The sequence below is a fragment of the Alternaria rosae genome (genome assembly GCF_020736505.1).
Source record: "Alternaria rosae strain MPI-PUGE-AT-0040 chromosome Unknown BKA58scaffold_4, whole genome shotgun sequence".
Lineage (NCBI taxonomy): Eukaryota > Fungi > Ascomycota > Dothideomycetes > Pleosporales > Pleosporaceae > Alternaria > Alternaria rosae.
Genome location: NW_025763573.1, coordinates 1,335,366 through 1,349,992, shown reverse-complemented (window position 1 = coordinate 1,349,992; position 14,627 = coordinate 1,335,366). Strand labels below are relative to the sequence as shown.

The following is a 14,627-nucleotide window of genomic DNA, read 5'->3' as shown; positions in this document are numbered from 1 at the left end:
CATCCGAGGTCATTAGCCAGTTCAGGATATGTTCCGCAGTAATCCAGGTGGCGCGGCTCTGAATATTTCCTAGAAGTTCCGTGTGCGAAACATGTGTCAATGGCCTGCTCTTGTGGACGAGGTCTTCGCACTGCCTACACAGGTTATCATTCAAATCAAGAGGTAGAGATTTGCTGGACATTCGTAAGTACCCCGGAGTGCTGACGAAAGGTCATAACAGGGCGTAAAGATACGCCACTCGATCATTAAGAAGGACCACAGTACGTGTCTCCTCTTTCTGACCATCGCGCCAGCTGAAGTGTGAGCAACACCATGAGCTGTCTGGCCTGCCCCTCTCTCAACACAGTCCAGGTTGCCCCTCCACGACCACCCCGCCGTACCCCTCGCACCTTTCGCCCCTCATCTTTTTGCCCCTCTGATAGTGCCGCAATCTACGCTTTGTCAGATTTGCCCTTTCTAGTAGTGTCAATCCGCACTAAAGTTTCCCGGGTAAGTCGCAAACCCTCAAAGGACAACACGTAGGCATCGCGCAGCAGCAATGTACATAAACGCCATGCGAAACGGTAAATGCAGATCCCGTATGCGAACAAGAGACTTATGTGTGTGTAAGTAGTTCTGGGATACGCTGCAAATTGGAATGCTAAGAGCAGACATGTTCGATGTGGATGTGGTGTTAAGCAATTTAGGAATGCGATGCAGCAGACATGCAAAAGTTATAATATTGCTAGGTAGACATCATCACTCTATATAGTGTATCAACGAAGAAGAATGCGTCCTTGACTTAGACTAGAGCCTGGTCTCAGTTCGGGCTCGTTATAGTTGTTGTACCTTGATGCGAAGGCGACAAAAAAAAGTGTTTCTTCTGCACACACATCCAGCCTTTCCCTAAGACTTGAGCTCGTCAAAAAAAATCTGCTTCCTGCCAGACTCGAACTGGCGGCCTTCGGATGTCTGCTGCTGTGAGCAGTCATATGTACTGATATGAGACCGACGTGATAACCAACTACACTTGTGGGGTATTAGTATTTGTTTCCAAGAACGGTGCTGAGTCGCAACTTACCCAAGGAAGCTCATTGGTTTGGTGGCAATTTTCAAATCGAATGCATTATAACGACGGAGCAAAATCCGGGGCCCGCGTCCAACGCTGGTAAAAGTCGATGATCTTGTCGGTGGGGCAGAATAGAAGACATGTTGGCACCAGAGGCTCGCAGACTAGTGTGTATGGGTAGAAACCAAGGCGGGGTTGGCGAACCATGGTAAGCCATAACCATTATACCTTCAAGAACATTAGAATTATGCCGTATCGCGTCAAGCCTACATATCTACACAGAATACTCCATTGTCCGTATTACGGACAGCACGACCCACCGTGACCGTAACGCCTTGTCGTGACGTAGAACCCGAGCATTGCCAAAACGCCGGTAGCAAGTCGACCGTCCACCCCACATTACTTCATTCGATCAAAGACTATGGCCCAAGTCGTTGCCCTCCATCCGGAGTTCTATTGCTCAGCGGCACGCTCGTTGTTGGCAGTACACCGTACCGACCGTATGTCTTTTGGTCAACACTGACGTAGTGCGGTAACCTTCCAAGCAAATTCAGCTTAGTCTCAACCCATCTCAGAATCTTCTCGTGCGGTACGAGGAACTTGATGTATCCGGAAGCCCAGAGGTAGCCGAGACCTGCGCCGCAAAGATGACCAACTAGACTGACGTAGGGGACGAGGATGCTGGTCAGGACAATGAGGATCAGAGGCATCGTCCAGGTGGGTATTTTGTATGGCCCGACGCTGGGAAGAATTAGTTGTTGGATCGGAAATAGGGGTCGTGTGATTGTACCTAAAGTACGGATTCGCCTTGTGTGTCTTCATTACTTCTGCTGACAGAAGGAGGAACACCCATACACTGTTACTGTTAGCATGTCTCTATAAGGTCCCATAAACTCATCTGGCATACCTCGCGCCCATGACTGAGGTGTTGCTCCTCAGTACATACTTTTCCAACAATGTGTACACGCCTCCAGGTATCGTTCCAAAAGCTGCCGTCTGGTCAGCTTGATATCCATACATGTGACTCAGTTGATATCTTACGCCCAGTGAAGAGCGCCAACGTGACGAGTGTTCCGTATTCGGACTCGAAGCGCTCGATGAGTGGCGTTACGGCGACGAGGTTGAAGATCATGTGGATAAAGTTCCAATGTAGGACGGGGAACAAATTGAGTCGGTGCACTACGAGTATGTTGTATTAGCATCATGTTCATATTGGATCAGACGAAAGTCAAGTGCAACATGTCTCCTGCTATGTTCTCCTCCGTCTTCAATGCCAGCTCCGTGGGTTCCGCGCCCCATGGTCCACCTACGCCGCGATACAAGACCACAACATAAGCACTGTAGCCGACCATATTCCCCTGGTAGTAACAAAATAAACATACTCTGCGTCAAATCCATCTTGGCCGGCTCTAGGGCGCCAAAGTCCCTAATCCACGGGAAGGGAATTGTTGCAACCCATAGCCCTACAATGGCGGCGACCAGCACTTTGGTGCAAAACGGCAGGCGCAGGATATACGACCGTATACGGGCAGGGCTGATCTGGGGGATCGAGGATATGGGCATGGTCGGAGCGAGCACGCCGGGCGTTGGTACAGTTGTTATGCAGGCGCGTGTGTTGCTAAGAGAACAGACACGAAGATTACTATGGGACTAGGGTCCAGAGCCGCGCTAGTGACGATCCTCCCGCTGGAGTCGACTTAGCACCTTCCCAGACGGATATGTGGGATGCTGGGCAGAGGGCAAGGACACGACCCGGTTTTCGCTATCTGCCCTCTTACATGACATGCGATTGACGTGTCAACATGGCTCTCTTGTGTGAGTATTGCTCTTGGTTATGCGACCGACGATTAGCTGACATGTGAAGCCTCAATACTGGCGCTCCGGCAAGACAAACGCCTGCTCAAGCTACCGCCTTACCTCTCCGCTCTCTGCATCATCATTGGCATAGGGTGGCTGCTGGTCCTTCCGCTAAACGACTACTCGCGGAGAACATATGTCTCTGAGAACGCGCTCTTGCCCGGACAGGTACACACCTACTTTACCGGAAGCGAGCACAATGTCTTCCGCGCCTACCGCCATGAGGTACATGGAATGATAGATAAGCCTGTCGCCGAGTGCGTATACACGATATATTCTACCAAACAGAGACTAACTAGACAACAGGCGCTCACAGCGACTCGAAGCCATCTTCCGCGAACAAAACCTCAAAGTCGCAACCCAGCACTACAACTACACCGTCTCGAACCAAACAATCGCAAACGAAAACGTCTACGCTATCCTCCAGGGCCCCCGCGCAGACGCTACCGAAGCCATTGTGCTCATTGGAGCTTGGAAGAACATGGCAGACGAGGTCAACAACTCTGGTGTCGCATTGGTTCTCACACTGGCGCGCTACTTCAAGCGCTGGAGTCTATGGAGCAAGGACATCATCTTGCTCATTCCCGGCGACAGTACGATCGGATCCCAAGCCTGGGTGGATGCATACCACGAGGCCCACGATACGCGTTACGTTGAGAGCTTAAAGATCAAGAGCGGGGCACTACAAGGAGCGGTCGCAGTCGACTATCCCGCTGGTCCATGGGGTCACCGATACGATAAACTGCATGTGGTGTATGATGGCATAAACGGTCAACTCCCCAACCTGGATCTGTTCAACACCGCCGTGCAGATCGCCTCCAGCCAAATGGGAATCGGCTGTGTGATCCAACGGATGTGGGACCACAAGGACTCATACAAGGAGCGTCTTCAGACTATGCTTCGAGGAATGCTTTCGCAAGGCATTGGCCATGCGACTGGACCTCATTCATCGTTCATCCCATACCACGTCGACGCCATTACACTGGTGACAGTCGGAAACGGCTGGCACGACGAGATGTCGCTAGGAAAGACGATTGAATCGCTTTTCCGAAGCCTGAACAACCTTCTTGAACACCTGCACCAGAGTTTCTTTTTCTACCTCTTGCTGCAGGATAAGCGTTTCGTCAGCATCGGCACATACCTCCCCTCTGCCATGTTGATCGCGATCAACTTCAGCATCGCAGCCATGGCATTGTGGGTAAAGAGCGGACGCACCACAAAACCCATCGGTAACCCCGCGGCCACGAAACCCAAGAAGGCTCCCTTCCAGAAGTCTTCTCCCGCAGACACCAAGGCAGCCGAGGACGACACCGACCCCAATGCGAAGGAAGCAGAAGTCAAGGAGAAATCTGAGAGTGAAAAGAAGTCTGAACCCGAACAACCAGCAACCAAACTCGTTGAACAAGATGGCTCCCTCGCCGTTGTCCCCGTAGCCAGCACAACAACAACAGAACGCCGCCTCCTCTTCCCCCTCATCCTCGTCCTCGCCGCCCACGCCTCCGGTTTGATTCCTCTTTACCTCTTCAGCAACTGGGATGCCGACCACCTTCCCAACCTCTTCCTCACAGCGTGCAACGTCACTACGCTCGCCCCGCTCATCATAACCTTCCTCTTCTGGTGGTCTGCTCCCGATGTCCTCACCCCGCAAGCTCTCTGCCTGTTCCAATGTTTTTCGTTGTTGCTGCTAGGCATGTTCCTTGCGGCACTAGCGACGCTAAACTTCAGTTTGAGTATTTTGGTCGGTGTGCTGTGTGTACCGTTGAGTTATGTACGGAGGAGTGACAACAGTGGAATCACGGGGCTGCAGTTGTTGACTTTGGCCATGACGAATCCCCTTCTTGTTGTACAGACGGCAACCAAGCTACTAGGAGTGGATCTTGTGGATGTGCTGATGCAGAGTGCGATTGGGTGGCACATTTGGGGTATGTGGACGCAGGTTGTTGTTTGGTTAGTCTGGTTCCCTGCGTGGTTGGTGGGAGCTTTGGTGGTTTCCACTGGATTCTGGCAATAGAGGTCAGAGATGGGTTGCAGAGTAGGTCATGTATAAGCAAGAGAGTTGTACGTGGTGTCATGAGTCTTTTCGTTCGTTGACCATCTATGGCCACTATCTATGATTACATCGTATGCACGCGTGTTGCATCAACTGATACATGTCACCCGTCAAGCATTGACATGGCTTCCTCTCAAAGGCGAGTCCTCACCGTCTAGTAGAACGTGCACCTTGTTCAAGCAGCCCAAACATCCTTGCCGACACCCTCGATCCAGTTGCCCAGTTGGTTGACACTGGCGTCCCACTCTTTCAACCTCGACCTCATGCCCTCAATCTGCTTCATGTCTAGAACCTTGGGCTGTACCCAGTTAATGCGTGCAATCTCCGCAACCTGGTCAATTTGTCCCTTCAGCAGCCCTAAGCTCAACGCCTTCATGATCAGGTGCTCGATCTCGTTCGGTTGTACCTTGGTCTCTTGGGAGATTTCGGAGAAGGTCATGGCGCGGTCGTGGGGTGGGCGACGGAACACGGTCTCTGTGAGGGCGGATAGCGATATCTTCTGGTAGAGGAAGGTCTGATGCTCTTTGAGGAGCGGAACCTTGGTGATGTTGTTGGAAAGGACGTCGTATGCCATTAAATCGCCGCGGTTGAAGGCGAAGAGGAGATCGCGGAGCCACGCATGTGGGGTATTGACGAGCGAGTCGAGGATGGGGTGCAGCAGCAACTCTCCGAAGTTGTAGATGGAATCTGAGACGAGGGCGGCAATACTGAGGTCGTAGGCGCGAGACTGGCGTTCGCGCAGCTCCAGGTCGTTGAGGTCGACGCAGGCGAGGAACAGCAGGGCGTTCTTGTAGTATGCGGCGAACTCGTGCTTGGACTTGTAGTACTCTGCGCTTGCCCGGTAGAACGAGGCATGCACAACTGTCTCAACTGAGTCAAAGGTATCCAGTATCTGCTCGCACTCGTCGAGCTTCTTCTTGGCGCCCTCTTCATCTTTTAACCGTAGCTGTATGCTGGCGGCGGCGACTGTGGCGTATACGTAGGCGTCTTGTGAGGCGGGCTTGTTGACGCTCTTTGCGAGGTCATTGACAAAGGTGAGGCGTTCCTTGTCGTCTGCGAGAGTCAGCTGCTGTATCTTTTTACCCTGTATGGCGCATCCTACCCTTGTACTGTGAAGCTGTGTTGAGTCCCAAGGTGACGAGCTTCAGCTGATTGATCTTGTTTGCGAAGCTCTTGATGAAGGTCTCGAAGAAGGGTATCCGCTGCTTGGCGCTCTCTGGATGGTCGAAGAACTCGATGAGCTTGTCGGTAAGCTCGTGCCATAGCTTTCGCTCCCAGAAGTCCTCAAAGGCGATGAAGTATTCCTGTAGTTCCTCAGGCGCCTCGTCCCGCGCTTCGCCTAGAAGGTTCGGGATCGTATCCGTGTCCATGGCCATGATTGCTGATTGTGGACTTCCGATGGTAGGTGAGGGAGCGGGTATCAGGTGTGGAGTTGGTGGAGTTGATCACGGAGCTGGGCTGTTGTTGGCGAGTGCGGGACGTGTTGCTCTGATGGCGTTGCGGCGGAAGCTACGATTAGCGCATAGCGCCAAGACTAGCAACCACGGACGTTGATGCGTCCCAGCGGCATCTCCAGCAGCTCTCTTCGACATATCCGCAGCCATTGAACGCCGCCAACATGCTGCCACTCCGCTGCGCTCGGTCGCCAGTGGCGCTGTCGGCGCAAATGCCCTTGAAGCGTGTCGCCAACTTCTCCACGTCCGTCTGCCGACAACAACTCAACTCGGACGTCAGGATAACTAGGTTCGCCAGACTCATCCCCGCGGCGCCAAATACACGCTGACCATAGCACAGGACTGGAAAGCCCATCTTGACTGTCTCCGGCGGACGTTCGTCGCTCGGAGGTACGCTGCGACCCGCGCCGGCGTGCTATACCAACGCTCACACATGACAGGATACACCGCGACCGTCTTCGGAGCGACTGGATTCTTGGGACGATACATTGTGAACCGACTGGGTGCGTGGAAACGATCGGGTGGCGGAGGGATATTGTGCTAACGATGACAACAGCCCGATCAGGATGTACAGTGGTAGTCCCCTTCCGGGAGGACATGGCAAAGCGTCACCTCAAGGTCGCCGGAGATTTGGGCAGGGTTGTCTTCATCGAGATGGACCTCCGAAACACTGCATCAATTGAAGAGAGCGTACGACACTCTGACATTGTCTACAATCTCATTGGTCGCGACTACCCCACCAAGAACTTCGACCTGGAGGACGTACATGTCCATGGAACTGAGCGCATTGTTGATGCCGTCGCCAAGTACGATATTGACCGCTTTGTTCACGTCTCCTCCCACAGCGCACGCCTGGACTCACCCTCCGAGTTCTACCGCACCAAGGCCCAGGGAGAGCAAGTAGCACGCTCCATCTACCCCGAGACCACCATTGTCCGACCTGCGCCCATGTTCGGTTTCGAGGACCGTCTTCTCCACCGCCTGGCTTACCCGTCAAACATTGTCACCTCGAACAACCTAGAGGAGCGCATCCGTCCCGTCCATGTCATCGATGTTGGCATGGCTCTCGAGCGCATGCTCCACGACGACACCACCGCCGCCCAGACGTACGAACTCTACGGCCCCACTGAGTACTCCATGGCCGAGATCAACGAACTCGTCGAGAAGGAAGCCATGAAGCCGCGCCGCCATGTCAACATTCCTAAGCGCCTCATGAAGCCCATTGCGCACTACGCCAATAAGCTTCTCTGGTGGCCTATCCACTCGGCCGATGAGGTTGAGCGCGAATTCATTGACCAGATTATTGACAAGGATGCCAAGACATTCAAGGACCTGGACATTGACCCCGTTGAGCTGAAGAGCTTAACCTTTGAGTACCTCAAGGGTTACCGAAGCTCAAATTACTACGATCTACCACCCATGAGCGAGAAGGAGAAGAGGGAAGAGAAGAAGTACCTGCACGTCCTCGACGACCAATAGACGGGCACTAGCATGGTTTAAGGGTTATAGAAAATCTTGTAAATATCTGTGCCCCTATGCTGGGCGGACATGGTCGTTAGAATCAACATGTTTTCGTTTGTGCCTTTTGCTTCAATCGTGTGGGAACAAGATGGTATTTCCAGAGTGGGGTATCAAATGCGAGTGCGCTAAATGCTATCATAAGGGACTCTCGTTCATGCAGTCCGAGGTTCATCCTTCTTTTCCGCCAATTTCTCCAAATACCGCCTCAGCAACGCTTCGGTGCTCTCCGGGTCATCCCTATCCCTGCGCTCGTCCCAATGCCGATAGAATTCGAGCACGACCTCGACAGCAATAAGTGCAATGATAGCCCACTCAAGCCTCAATCCATGCTTTTCACTCAACTGCTCTCTCAGCACACTAGCAATCTCTTGCGCAAATCCAATCTTCTCGTTGAGTACTTTGATCCGCACTCCGACATCCAAAGCCCGCCCAACTTGGTCGTAATACTCACCCAATCCCAGTTCATGCCGCGAGTCCCAGAAGATGTCCGGCATGCTGTCGGTGAGCTCCGAGTAGAGGTTCAGCTGAGCACGAAGAGAGAGCAGTTCGCCTGTCTTGCGCAATATGAAGGATCGCGTAAATGGAGCGCTGCGCCGAGGGGAGAAGGTTTTGGAGGAGGCTAGCATGTTGGGGATCTCGCGCGTTGAGTGTTGGTAAGCGGATAGGAGAGTTTCTAAAACGGCCAGCTTGGTACTACGGGCGAGACCAGAGGAGAAAGCAATCTTTGCTAGAATAGTGTCTACTTCGTGCCGTTGGTCGGTAGTGTTGGAGGACTCGTCCGAAGGAGATGGTGGCGGGCTATCAGATACTGGCTCTGCTTTTGTGCCAAGGACGATGGTATCGCCGACTACTTCACTGGTCTCTTTGCTTGGGTCTTCGAGATAGTCCAAGTCTTCTGTCTCGAGCAAGTCCAGATGTGAGCCTTCAGCGGCCGCTGGTAGCACCTGATTGACCAGCTTCAGCGCTTCTCTTTCCCGGACATTCCATGTCACCACGGTGCCAGACGGAAAGATGAAGATGTCGCCCTGTTGGAAGTCCTTGACCTCTGACGGCCGATCAGAAGTCTGAACATGTATAACTTGCGGGTATAGGCCAGTCTGGAAGGGATCGAGTTCGTAACCTTGGGCTTTGACAAGTCGAGCGGCGGTGGCAATGTCGTAGGTTTCGGCAGCGCAGTATGCCGTCACCGTCTTGGTTTCGGCATCTGGATCTATAAAGCGGGTTCTTCCTCTCGACTTTACAAAGGCTCGGGATCTCTGCGCCTCGACTGCGATACTGCGCAAAGACGTCTTGCCAGCATTCTTCCGCGCGCCCTTGCGATCTGGCTTTTGCTGCGTCTCGTTTGCGGCCTCTTCCTTCAAGGCTGCCTCGCCCTGCTTCTGGATGAAGTCTATCTTTTTCTCATATCTGCTTGTCGTCGAGAATAGTGGGTTTGCGGGGGTGCGCAGCAACGATTGGGCGTGTTGAATATTGAGCGGGCGGCGCGCAGCAAGACACCGTGTCAAGCCATTGAATGCGTGTGTTTGAACAGCTGTCATCGCCGGCGCAAGTGTGGCTCGGACATAATTCGCAGCACTGAGCGGCGAGGGCAGGGCGATAGATCTTGAAGTGGTGGAGCATTGCGGAGGAAAGCTAGACCCTTGCAAGTCTGCGGGAATGGCTTGGCCAGCATCATAGGCCTAGATCGACACGGGCATCGACTCCAACAACACCTCCACCTCCACGCGCCGGAGCTACCCCAGGTCTCTACCACGCCCGCCGCAGCTCATGCCGCCAGCATGGCTGCGGAAAACACCCCCGACGAACCGCGTACGCCTGCGCGCGACCCTCACCACGTCGACAAGGTAGCCAGGGAAGGCAAAGCCAGCGCCGAGCACGACTCGGACGATGAGGACGACGAGGTCGAGGAAGAGCCCAAGCTCAAGTACAGCCGCCTGACAAGGGACTTGGGGCCCGTCTACCGCAATGGCGACGCGACAGCTACCTTCATGGTCGCGGGGGACAAGATGGTACGGTCATAGCTCCATGCTTCATGCCCACGACAGGTACACGCTGCCGAGTGAATGCTAAGATTGTATATAGATAGTAGGAACCCACAATGGCAACATACATGCGCTGAGCATACCTTCGTTCCAAGTCCTCCGAACCTACAACGCGCATCCTGCTGCTTCCGTCACAGCACTATCCGTATCGCCTCTACTAGCTTCTCAGCCCTTCGTACCTACAGCATCAGATCTCCGCTCAGCAGACCAGACCAATACATCTACTAGACGAACCGATTCCCCGGCAGGCAACGCATCGTCTCCCCGCACGCCGCGGCAGGCGCAAGTGCCATCGACACCCTCGAATCAGATATACATAGCTTCGTCATCCATAGATGGGCACGTATGTGTGTCTTCCCTCATCGACCCCAAGGATGTCACGCTACGCAACTTTGGTCGCCCCGTGCAGGCGGTTGCGCTTTCGCCTGATTACAAGAACGACCGCTCATACCTATCGGGAGGCTTGGCTGGCGAGCTTATCCACACAGTCGGAGGTCCAACGGGTATACGTTCCAATGCCAACACCAGCTCAGCATCGCAGACAGCTCAAGGATGGCTTGGGGCAATAGGACTGGGCGGGCACAGTGGGAAAGATACCGTTCTGCATTCAGGAGAAGGTACTATAACCGCCATCAAATGGTCCCTTTCTGGCAAGTTTGTAGCCTGGTCCAATGAACATGGCATTCGCATCATGCGCACCGATCTCCACCTCGATAGCGCCGAGTCCGAGTACGCTTGGAAGAGGATTGGTTTCATTGAAAAGCCGAATCGTCGAATATGGCAAGAGATGGCTGGTGTATGGAAGGCGCGCATAGAGTGGATTGACGACCGGTCGCTTGAGTCTGACGATGATGCGATATTGAGCATGAACGGACATCACCTTGCGGATAAACCCGAAGCCACCCTGCCACACAATCGCTCACCCCAGGCTAACAAGGACACGAAGCAGCCGAAGAAGTTCGAAAAGCTCATCATAGGATGGGGGGATGCCGCATGGGTCGTTCACATACAATCTGGCGGGGCTGGCGTTGGCCGCAACGTCGGTGAGAGATCGGTCGGAAGCGCCGAGGTGGTCCATTTGTGCGTCCCTTTTCCTCTACTACTTACGTCTTGCTAACTCGATCTAGCCTTCGTTTCGACGACTGTATTGTTTCTGGCATTTCGCTCTATACCCCTTCTTTGCTTCTTGTTCTTGCATACCGGACACGCGACGACGATGACAATCCAGTCTCCGGGCCCGACACAACTCCCCGAGGGGGGAGACACCGTCGCACAAACGGTCTTTCTCCCGAGCTCAAACTCATTGATGCTGCGACCTCGGACGAGGTTGAAGTTGACTCTCTGACCGTCAGCCGCTTCGAAAGTTTATCTGCTGCGGACTATCATTTGGGCACGCTGTATGTGCCCCACCCAAAGACGATGACACCCGCACAGAGAAGTGCATTGGAAGCCATTGGTGGCGGGATATGGGATGTGGGCGCTGCTACCGCTCGCATTTTCAGCTCTGGGGCAAGTGTAATGAACCTTCCAATCGGTTCCGATAAGCCGCCGTCGAGAGCGCCTTCCATGTCATCAGCAAGCGCTGGAAATGCTGCTGGCTCAATATCAGGCAAGCGCCAACAACAGGTACATCCAAACGCTGCAACGGCGGGCTTGAAGGTCTTCATACAGAGCCCCTACGATTGTGTACTGGCCATAAAACGAGAGCTGTCTGACCACTTCCAATGGGAACTTGAGCATGAAAACTACAAAGACGCATGGGAGCTTCTGGAGGACCATCCCGAGATCATCGCATCCGTCTCTCAGGCATCATCAGACGGCTCAGATGCCGGTACCCCAACAAAGCAGCAGGGAAGCTTACATGAGTTCTTTGCCGATGACAGCGAATCCCAAACCACCCTGTCTGCTACAAAGGCGAACCAGAATTCTGCAGTCGAAAAAGAGAAGCGTCGCATTGGAGACCTCTGGGTACAACAGCTTGTTAGCGCTGGCGAATGGAAACAGGCCGGCAAAGTCGCTGGTCGCGTACTCGGCACCTCCACACGATGGGAACATTGGGTATGGAAGTTTGCACAAACGAACCACTTCAACGAAATCTCACCTTATGTCCCAAAGAAGCCCATACAACCTCCACTACCTTCAATGGTATACGAAGTGATACTGGGTCACTACATCATACATGATCGCATACGCTTTAAGCACTTGCTCGAAGATTGGGATCCTGATCTGTTCGACATCAACAGTGTCATTGAGGCCATCAAAAGCAAACTCTCTGCTGGCGACGTCACGGAGGATTCTATCGAGGGCGACATGCAAGGTCGAGACTGGCGGATATTGCAAGACGGTCTTGCGAAATTGTTCCTTGCCAGTGGTAGGCAAAGAGAGGCGCTACGCTGCTACATCTGCTTGCAGAATGCGGAAGCGGCAATGACTCTCATACGAGACTTCCATCTTGTGGAAGCCGTACGTGACGATATCCCCGGCTTCATTATGATGGGTGTCTCGAAAGAACAGATGAAGTCTGCGTCCACGAAATTAGAGGAGCTAGAAGAAGCGTCAGCGGAAGCTATCAATGTCCTTGTAGAGGAGGGCTGCCGGGGTACCATTCCAGCGAGTGACGTAGAAAGTCAACTGCAAGCGAAAGGCCCATCGTTCAGACCATTCCTACACTTCTACCTGCGAAAACTCTGGAAGCCAGAAATGCATGAGCGAACAGCCAAGACTGCTAAAGAGAGAGTGGCTGAGGATCGTCTAGCAGCCGATGGGAAGCTCGTTGCAGAAGAATTCGCGGATCTCATGGTGGAGTTGTTCGCGGAGTACGACCGACCGCTCTTGATGGAGTACTTGCGCAAATCTCAAAGTTTTGATCTGAGCAAAGCCACCGCGGAGTGCGAGAGAAGAGACTACACTCCAGAACTTGTGTAAGTCATTGGCTGTTCGCGCTACGTCACTTTCCATATTTTGCTGACCTACTGTAGACACATCCTCTCCAAGACCGGTCAAACCAAACGTGCTCTTTACCTGATCATTGAGAAGCTCTCCGACGTTAGCTTCGCTATCTCGTTTGCTAAGGAGCAAGATGATCCCGAGCTTTGGAACGATTTATTAGAGTATTCCATGGATAAGCCTCACTTCATCCGCGGTTTGCTTGAAGAGGTCGGCACAGCAATCGATCCAATCAAGCTCGTCCGCCGTATCCCTGAGGGCCTCGAAATCGAAGGGCTGAGGGACGGCATCGGTCGCATGGTGCGCGAGTATGAAATCCAACACTCTATCTCAGAAGGTGTCGCAAGGGTCCTCCGGGGCGAAGTAGCAGCCGGTATGGACACGTTGCGTGCCGGTCAAAAACGAGGTGTCAAATTTGAGGTCATACCCTGTAACGGTGAAGGCCACGAAAAGCATCGCCATGCGAAAGGGCAGATTGACATTGAGTCCAAAGGCATCGACCCAGTGTCCGCGGCAAAGGCTACAGCTAAGGCAGATAAGAAGACCACGGCGGCATCTTCCACAACCAACGCACCGAATGTCGACCCCGCCCCCGCGGAAGTTCCTCAAGGCGAGGCGCCGCCTGGCCATTGTGTAGGCTGCCACCGTCCTTTCACGCTTCCTACCGCCGAAGAGGAGACGGCTACCGTAGAGGGAGGCCCTATGCCCTTGTCTCGCGACACACTCGTGGGCTTTGCGTGTGGTCACGTTTTCCATCTCACTTGCCTGCTACCCAAGACAAGTGCCAGTGCCAGTGTTGCAGCTGGTCTACAACAGCAGCTCGCCACCGATGCCCAGGAAAGTGGTGGTAGATGGACAAGAAGTGTAGGCGCAAAGGTAGCGCATGCTCATGTCATCAAGAGTGCAGTTGGCCGCGGGTGTGTAGTATGTCGCGAGAAGGAAGTAGTCAGTGAAGAGTGAAGATGATGGATAGTTGGATTGCTCGGGGTGATGTATATATCAGGGATATTTGGACATTTGGACAGTGCGGATGTGTATTGAGGTGAGCCACATACTGTAACATTATATGACAAATGATAGGCTTACGAGCGGAGCATTGCATTGAAGGCGTCAGAAGCCAGTCACACGGCTACGTAGGTATGGGAATATTGAATCAGTATCCAACCAATCTGAATTTTGACAATATGATTCTGCTTGCGCTGCTGCTATCAGTCACTTTTGTTCGTTCTCTTAGGAAGTTTTGTCACACAGATCGATGGCTGCGCTATCAAGGGCGCGCAGCAGGCAGGGGCAAAGGGCGCGGAAGAGCACAACGCTTGTCAAACGTTTCACAGTTCTAATCGACGATTTTTCCTGAAAAGGAATGTTTGAGAAAGCTATTGAAGACGGCGAGAAGGGCGCAGTGACATGCATAAGGGTGAGGGGTATGGAAGGGCGCGGACTTGACATGTTATCAGTACTACCTAGGTACTAGATTCACGTGATGGACATTCTATCTGGACTGCACATCGGTGGATATGTAGCTCCACATAGGCTGGAGATACTCTCACACACAGCGTTCAACTTGTTAGAGTACGGACCATGGCATGCCAACACGACAAGCACGGTTGAGCCTATCAAATGCAGGGTGAAGCTCAGCATCCCTTTTTTTTCTGTCTCCAAAACCCAGCTTCACACAAACGCTGCGACGATCACCAAAACCCGATTGT

The 14,627-nt window shown here is 53.2% G+C and overlaps 6 protein-coding genes and 1 non-coding gene across 7 annotated transcripts; 3 read left to right on the top strand and 4 right to left on the bottom strand.

The window, feature by feature from the left end:
• Positions 1 to 916: 916 nt before the first annotated feature.
• On the bottom strand, positions 917 to 1,016 carry BKA58DRAFT_t37. The gene has a single exon. It is a non-coding gene; the product is annotated as a tRNA-Met (tRNA).
• A 451-nt stretch (positions 1,017 to 1,467) lies between these two features.
• Positions 1,468 to 2,611, bottom strand: BKA58DRAFT_410663 (rhomboid protein 2; the record flags this gene model as incomplete). Its single annotated transcript, XM_046172237.1, has 5 exons — positions 1,468 to 1,789; positions 1,839 to 1,904; positions 1,956 to 2,037; positions 2,090 to 2,227; positions 2,431 to 2,611. 5 exons carry the CDS (start codon positions 2,609 to 2,611, stop codon positions 1,468 to 1,470), a joined length of 789 nt encoding a protein of 262 aa, XP_046026218.1.
• Positions 2,612 to 2,753: 142 nt separating this feature from the next.
• BKA58DRAFT_336782 (Gaa1-like protein) lies at positions 2,754 to 4,985 on the top strand. The gene is made up of 3 exons (XM_046168263.1): positions 2,754 to 2,863; positions 2,913 to 3,162; positions 3,212 to 4,985. Exons 1-3 carry the CDS (start codon positions 2,851 to 2,853, stop codon positions 4,914 to 4,916), a joined length of 1,968 nt encoding a protein of 655 aa, XP_046026217.1. The 5' UTR covers positions 2,754 to 2,850; the 3' UTR covers positions 4,917 to 4,985.
• BKA58DRAFT_382372 (uncharacterized protein) lies at positions 4,986 to 6,436 on the bottom strand. Its single transcript, XM_046170098.1, has 2 exons — positions 6,058 to 6,436; positions 4,986 to 6,008 (listed from the first exon to the last, which is right to left on the bottom strand). Exons 1-2 carry the CDS (start codon positions 6,329 to 6,331, stop codon positions 5,131 to 5,133), a joined length of 1,152 nt encoding a protein of 383 aa, XP_046026216.1. The 5' UTR covers positions 6,332 to 6,436; the 3' UTR covers positions 4,986 to 5,130.
• Positions 6,422 to 8,006, top strand: BKA58DRAFT_382371 (NADH-ubiquinone oxidoreductase-like protein 40 kDa subunit). Its single transcript, XM_046170097.1, has 4 exons — positions 6,422 to 6,698; positions 6,750 to 6,799; positions 6,850 to 6,912; positions 6,966 to 8,006. The coding sequence occupies exons 1-4, from the start codon at positions 6,574 to 6,576 to the stop codon at positions 7,886 to 7,888; spliced, it is 1,161 nt and encodes a 386-aa protein (XP_046026215.1). The 5' UTR covers positions 6,422 to 6,573; the 3' UTR covers positions 7,889 to 8,006.
• Positions 8,007 to 9,543, bottom strand: BKA58DRAFT_382369 (uncharacterized protein). Its single transcript, XM_046170096.1, has one exon. It carries the CDS (start codon positions 9,466 to 9,468, stop codon positions 8,083 to 8,085), a length of 1,386 nt encoding a protein of 461 aa, XP_046026214.1. The 5' UTR covers positions 9,469 to 9,543; the 3' UTR covers positions 8,007 to 8,082.
• An 89-nt stretch (positions 9,544 to 9,632) lies between these two features.
• BKA58DRAFT_382367 (uncharacterized protein) lies at positions 9,633 to 14,263 on the top strand. The gene is made up of 5 exons (XM_046170095.1): positions 9,633 to 9,939; positions 10,013 to 11,052; positions 11,100 to 12,893; positions 12,951 to 13,960; positions 14,013 to 14,263. Exons 1-4 carry the CDS (start codon positions 9,709 to 9,711, stop codon positions 13,876 to 13,878), a joined length of 3,993 nt encoding a protein of 1,330 aa, XP_046026213.1. The 5' UTR covers positions 9,633 to 9,708; the 3' UTR covers positions 13,879 to 13,960; positions 14,013 to 14,263.
• Positions 14,264 to 14,627: the final 364 nt, after the last annotated feature.

Excerpts from the sequence above, each read along its gene's own strand:
- BKA58DRAFT_382367 (XM_046170095.1), top strand. The coding sequence starts at position 9,709 with ATGGCTGCGGAAAACACCCCCGACGAACCGCGTACGCCTGCGCGCGAC. Across the intron at positions 11,053-11,099 it reads AGCGCCGAGGTGGTCCATTT|CCTTCGTTTCGACGACTGTA; the intron begins GTGCGTCCCTTT and ends AACTCGATCTAG. Across the intron at positions 12,894-12,950 it reads GACTACACTCCAGAACTTGT|ACACATCCTCTCCAAGACCG; the intron begins GTAAGTCATTGG and ends GACCTACTGTAG.
- BKA58DRAFT_336782 (XM_046168263.1), top strand. Across the intron at positions 3,163-3,211 it reads ATAGATAAGCCTGTCGCCGA|GCGCTCACAGCGACTCGAAG; the intron begins GTGCGTATACAC and ends ACTAGACAACAG.
- BKA58DRAFT_382371 (XM_046170097.1), top strand. The coding sequence starts at position 6,574 with ATGCTGCCACTCCGCTGCGCTCGGTCGCCAGTGGCGCTGTCGGCGCAA. Across the intron at positions 6,800-6,849 it reads CGGACGTTCGTCGCTCGGAG|GATACACCGCGACCGTCTTC; the intron begins GTACGCTGCGAC and ends CACACATGACAG. Across the intron at positions 6,913-6,965 it reads ATACATTGTGAACCGACTGG|CCCGATCAGGATGTACAGTG; the intron begins GTGCGTGGAAAC and ends CGATGACAACAG.
- BKA58DRAFT_382369 (XM_046170096.1), bottom strand. The coding sequence starts at position 9,468 with ATGACAGCTGTTCAAACACACGCATTCAATGGCTTGACACGGTGTCTT.
- BKA58DRAFT_382372 (XM_046170098.1), bottom strand. The coding sequence starts at position 6,331 with ATGGCCATGGACACGGATACGATCCCGAACCTTCTAGGCGAAGCGCGG. Across the intron at positions 6,009-6,057 it reads CACAGCTTCACAGTACAAGG|ACGACAAGGAACGCCTCACC; the intron begins GTAGGATGCGCC and ends TGACTCTCGCAG.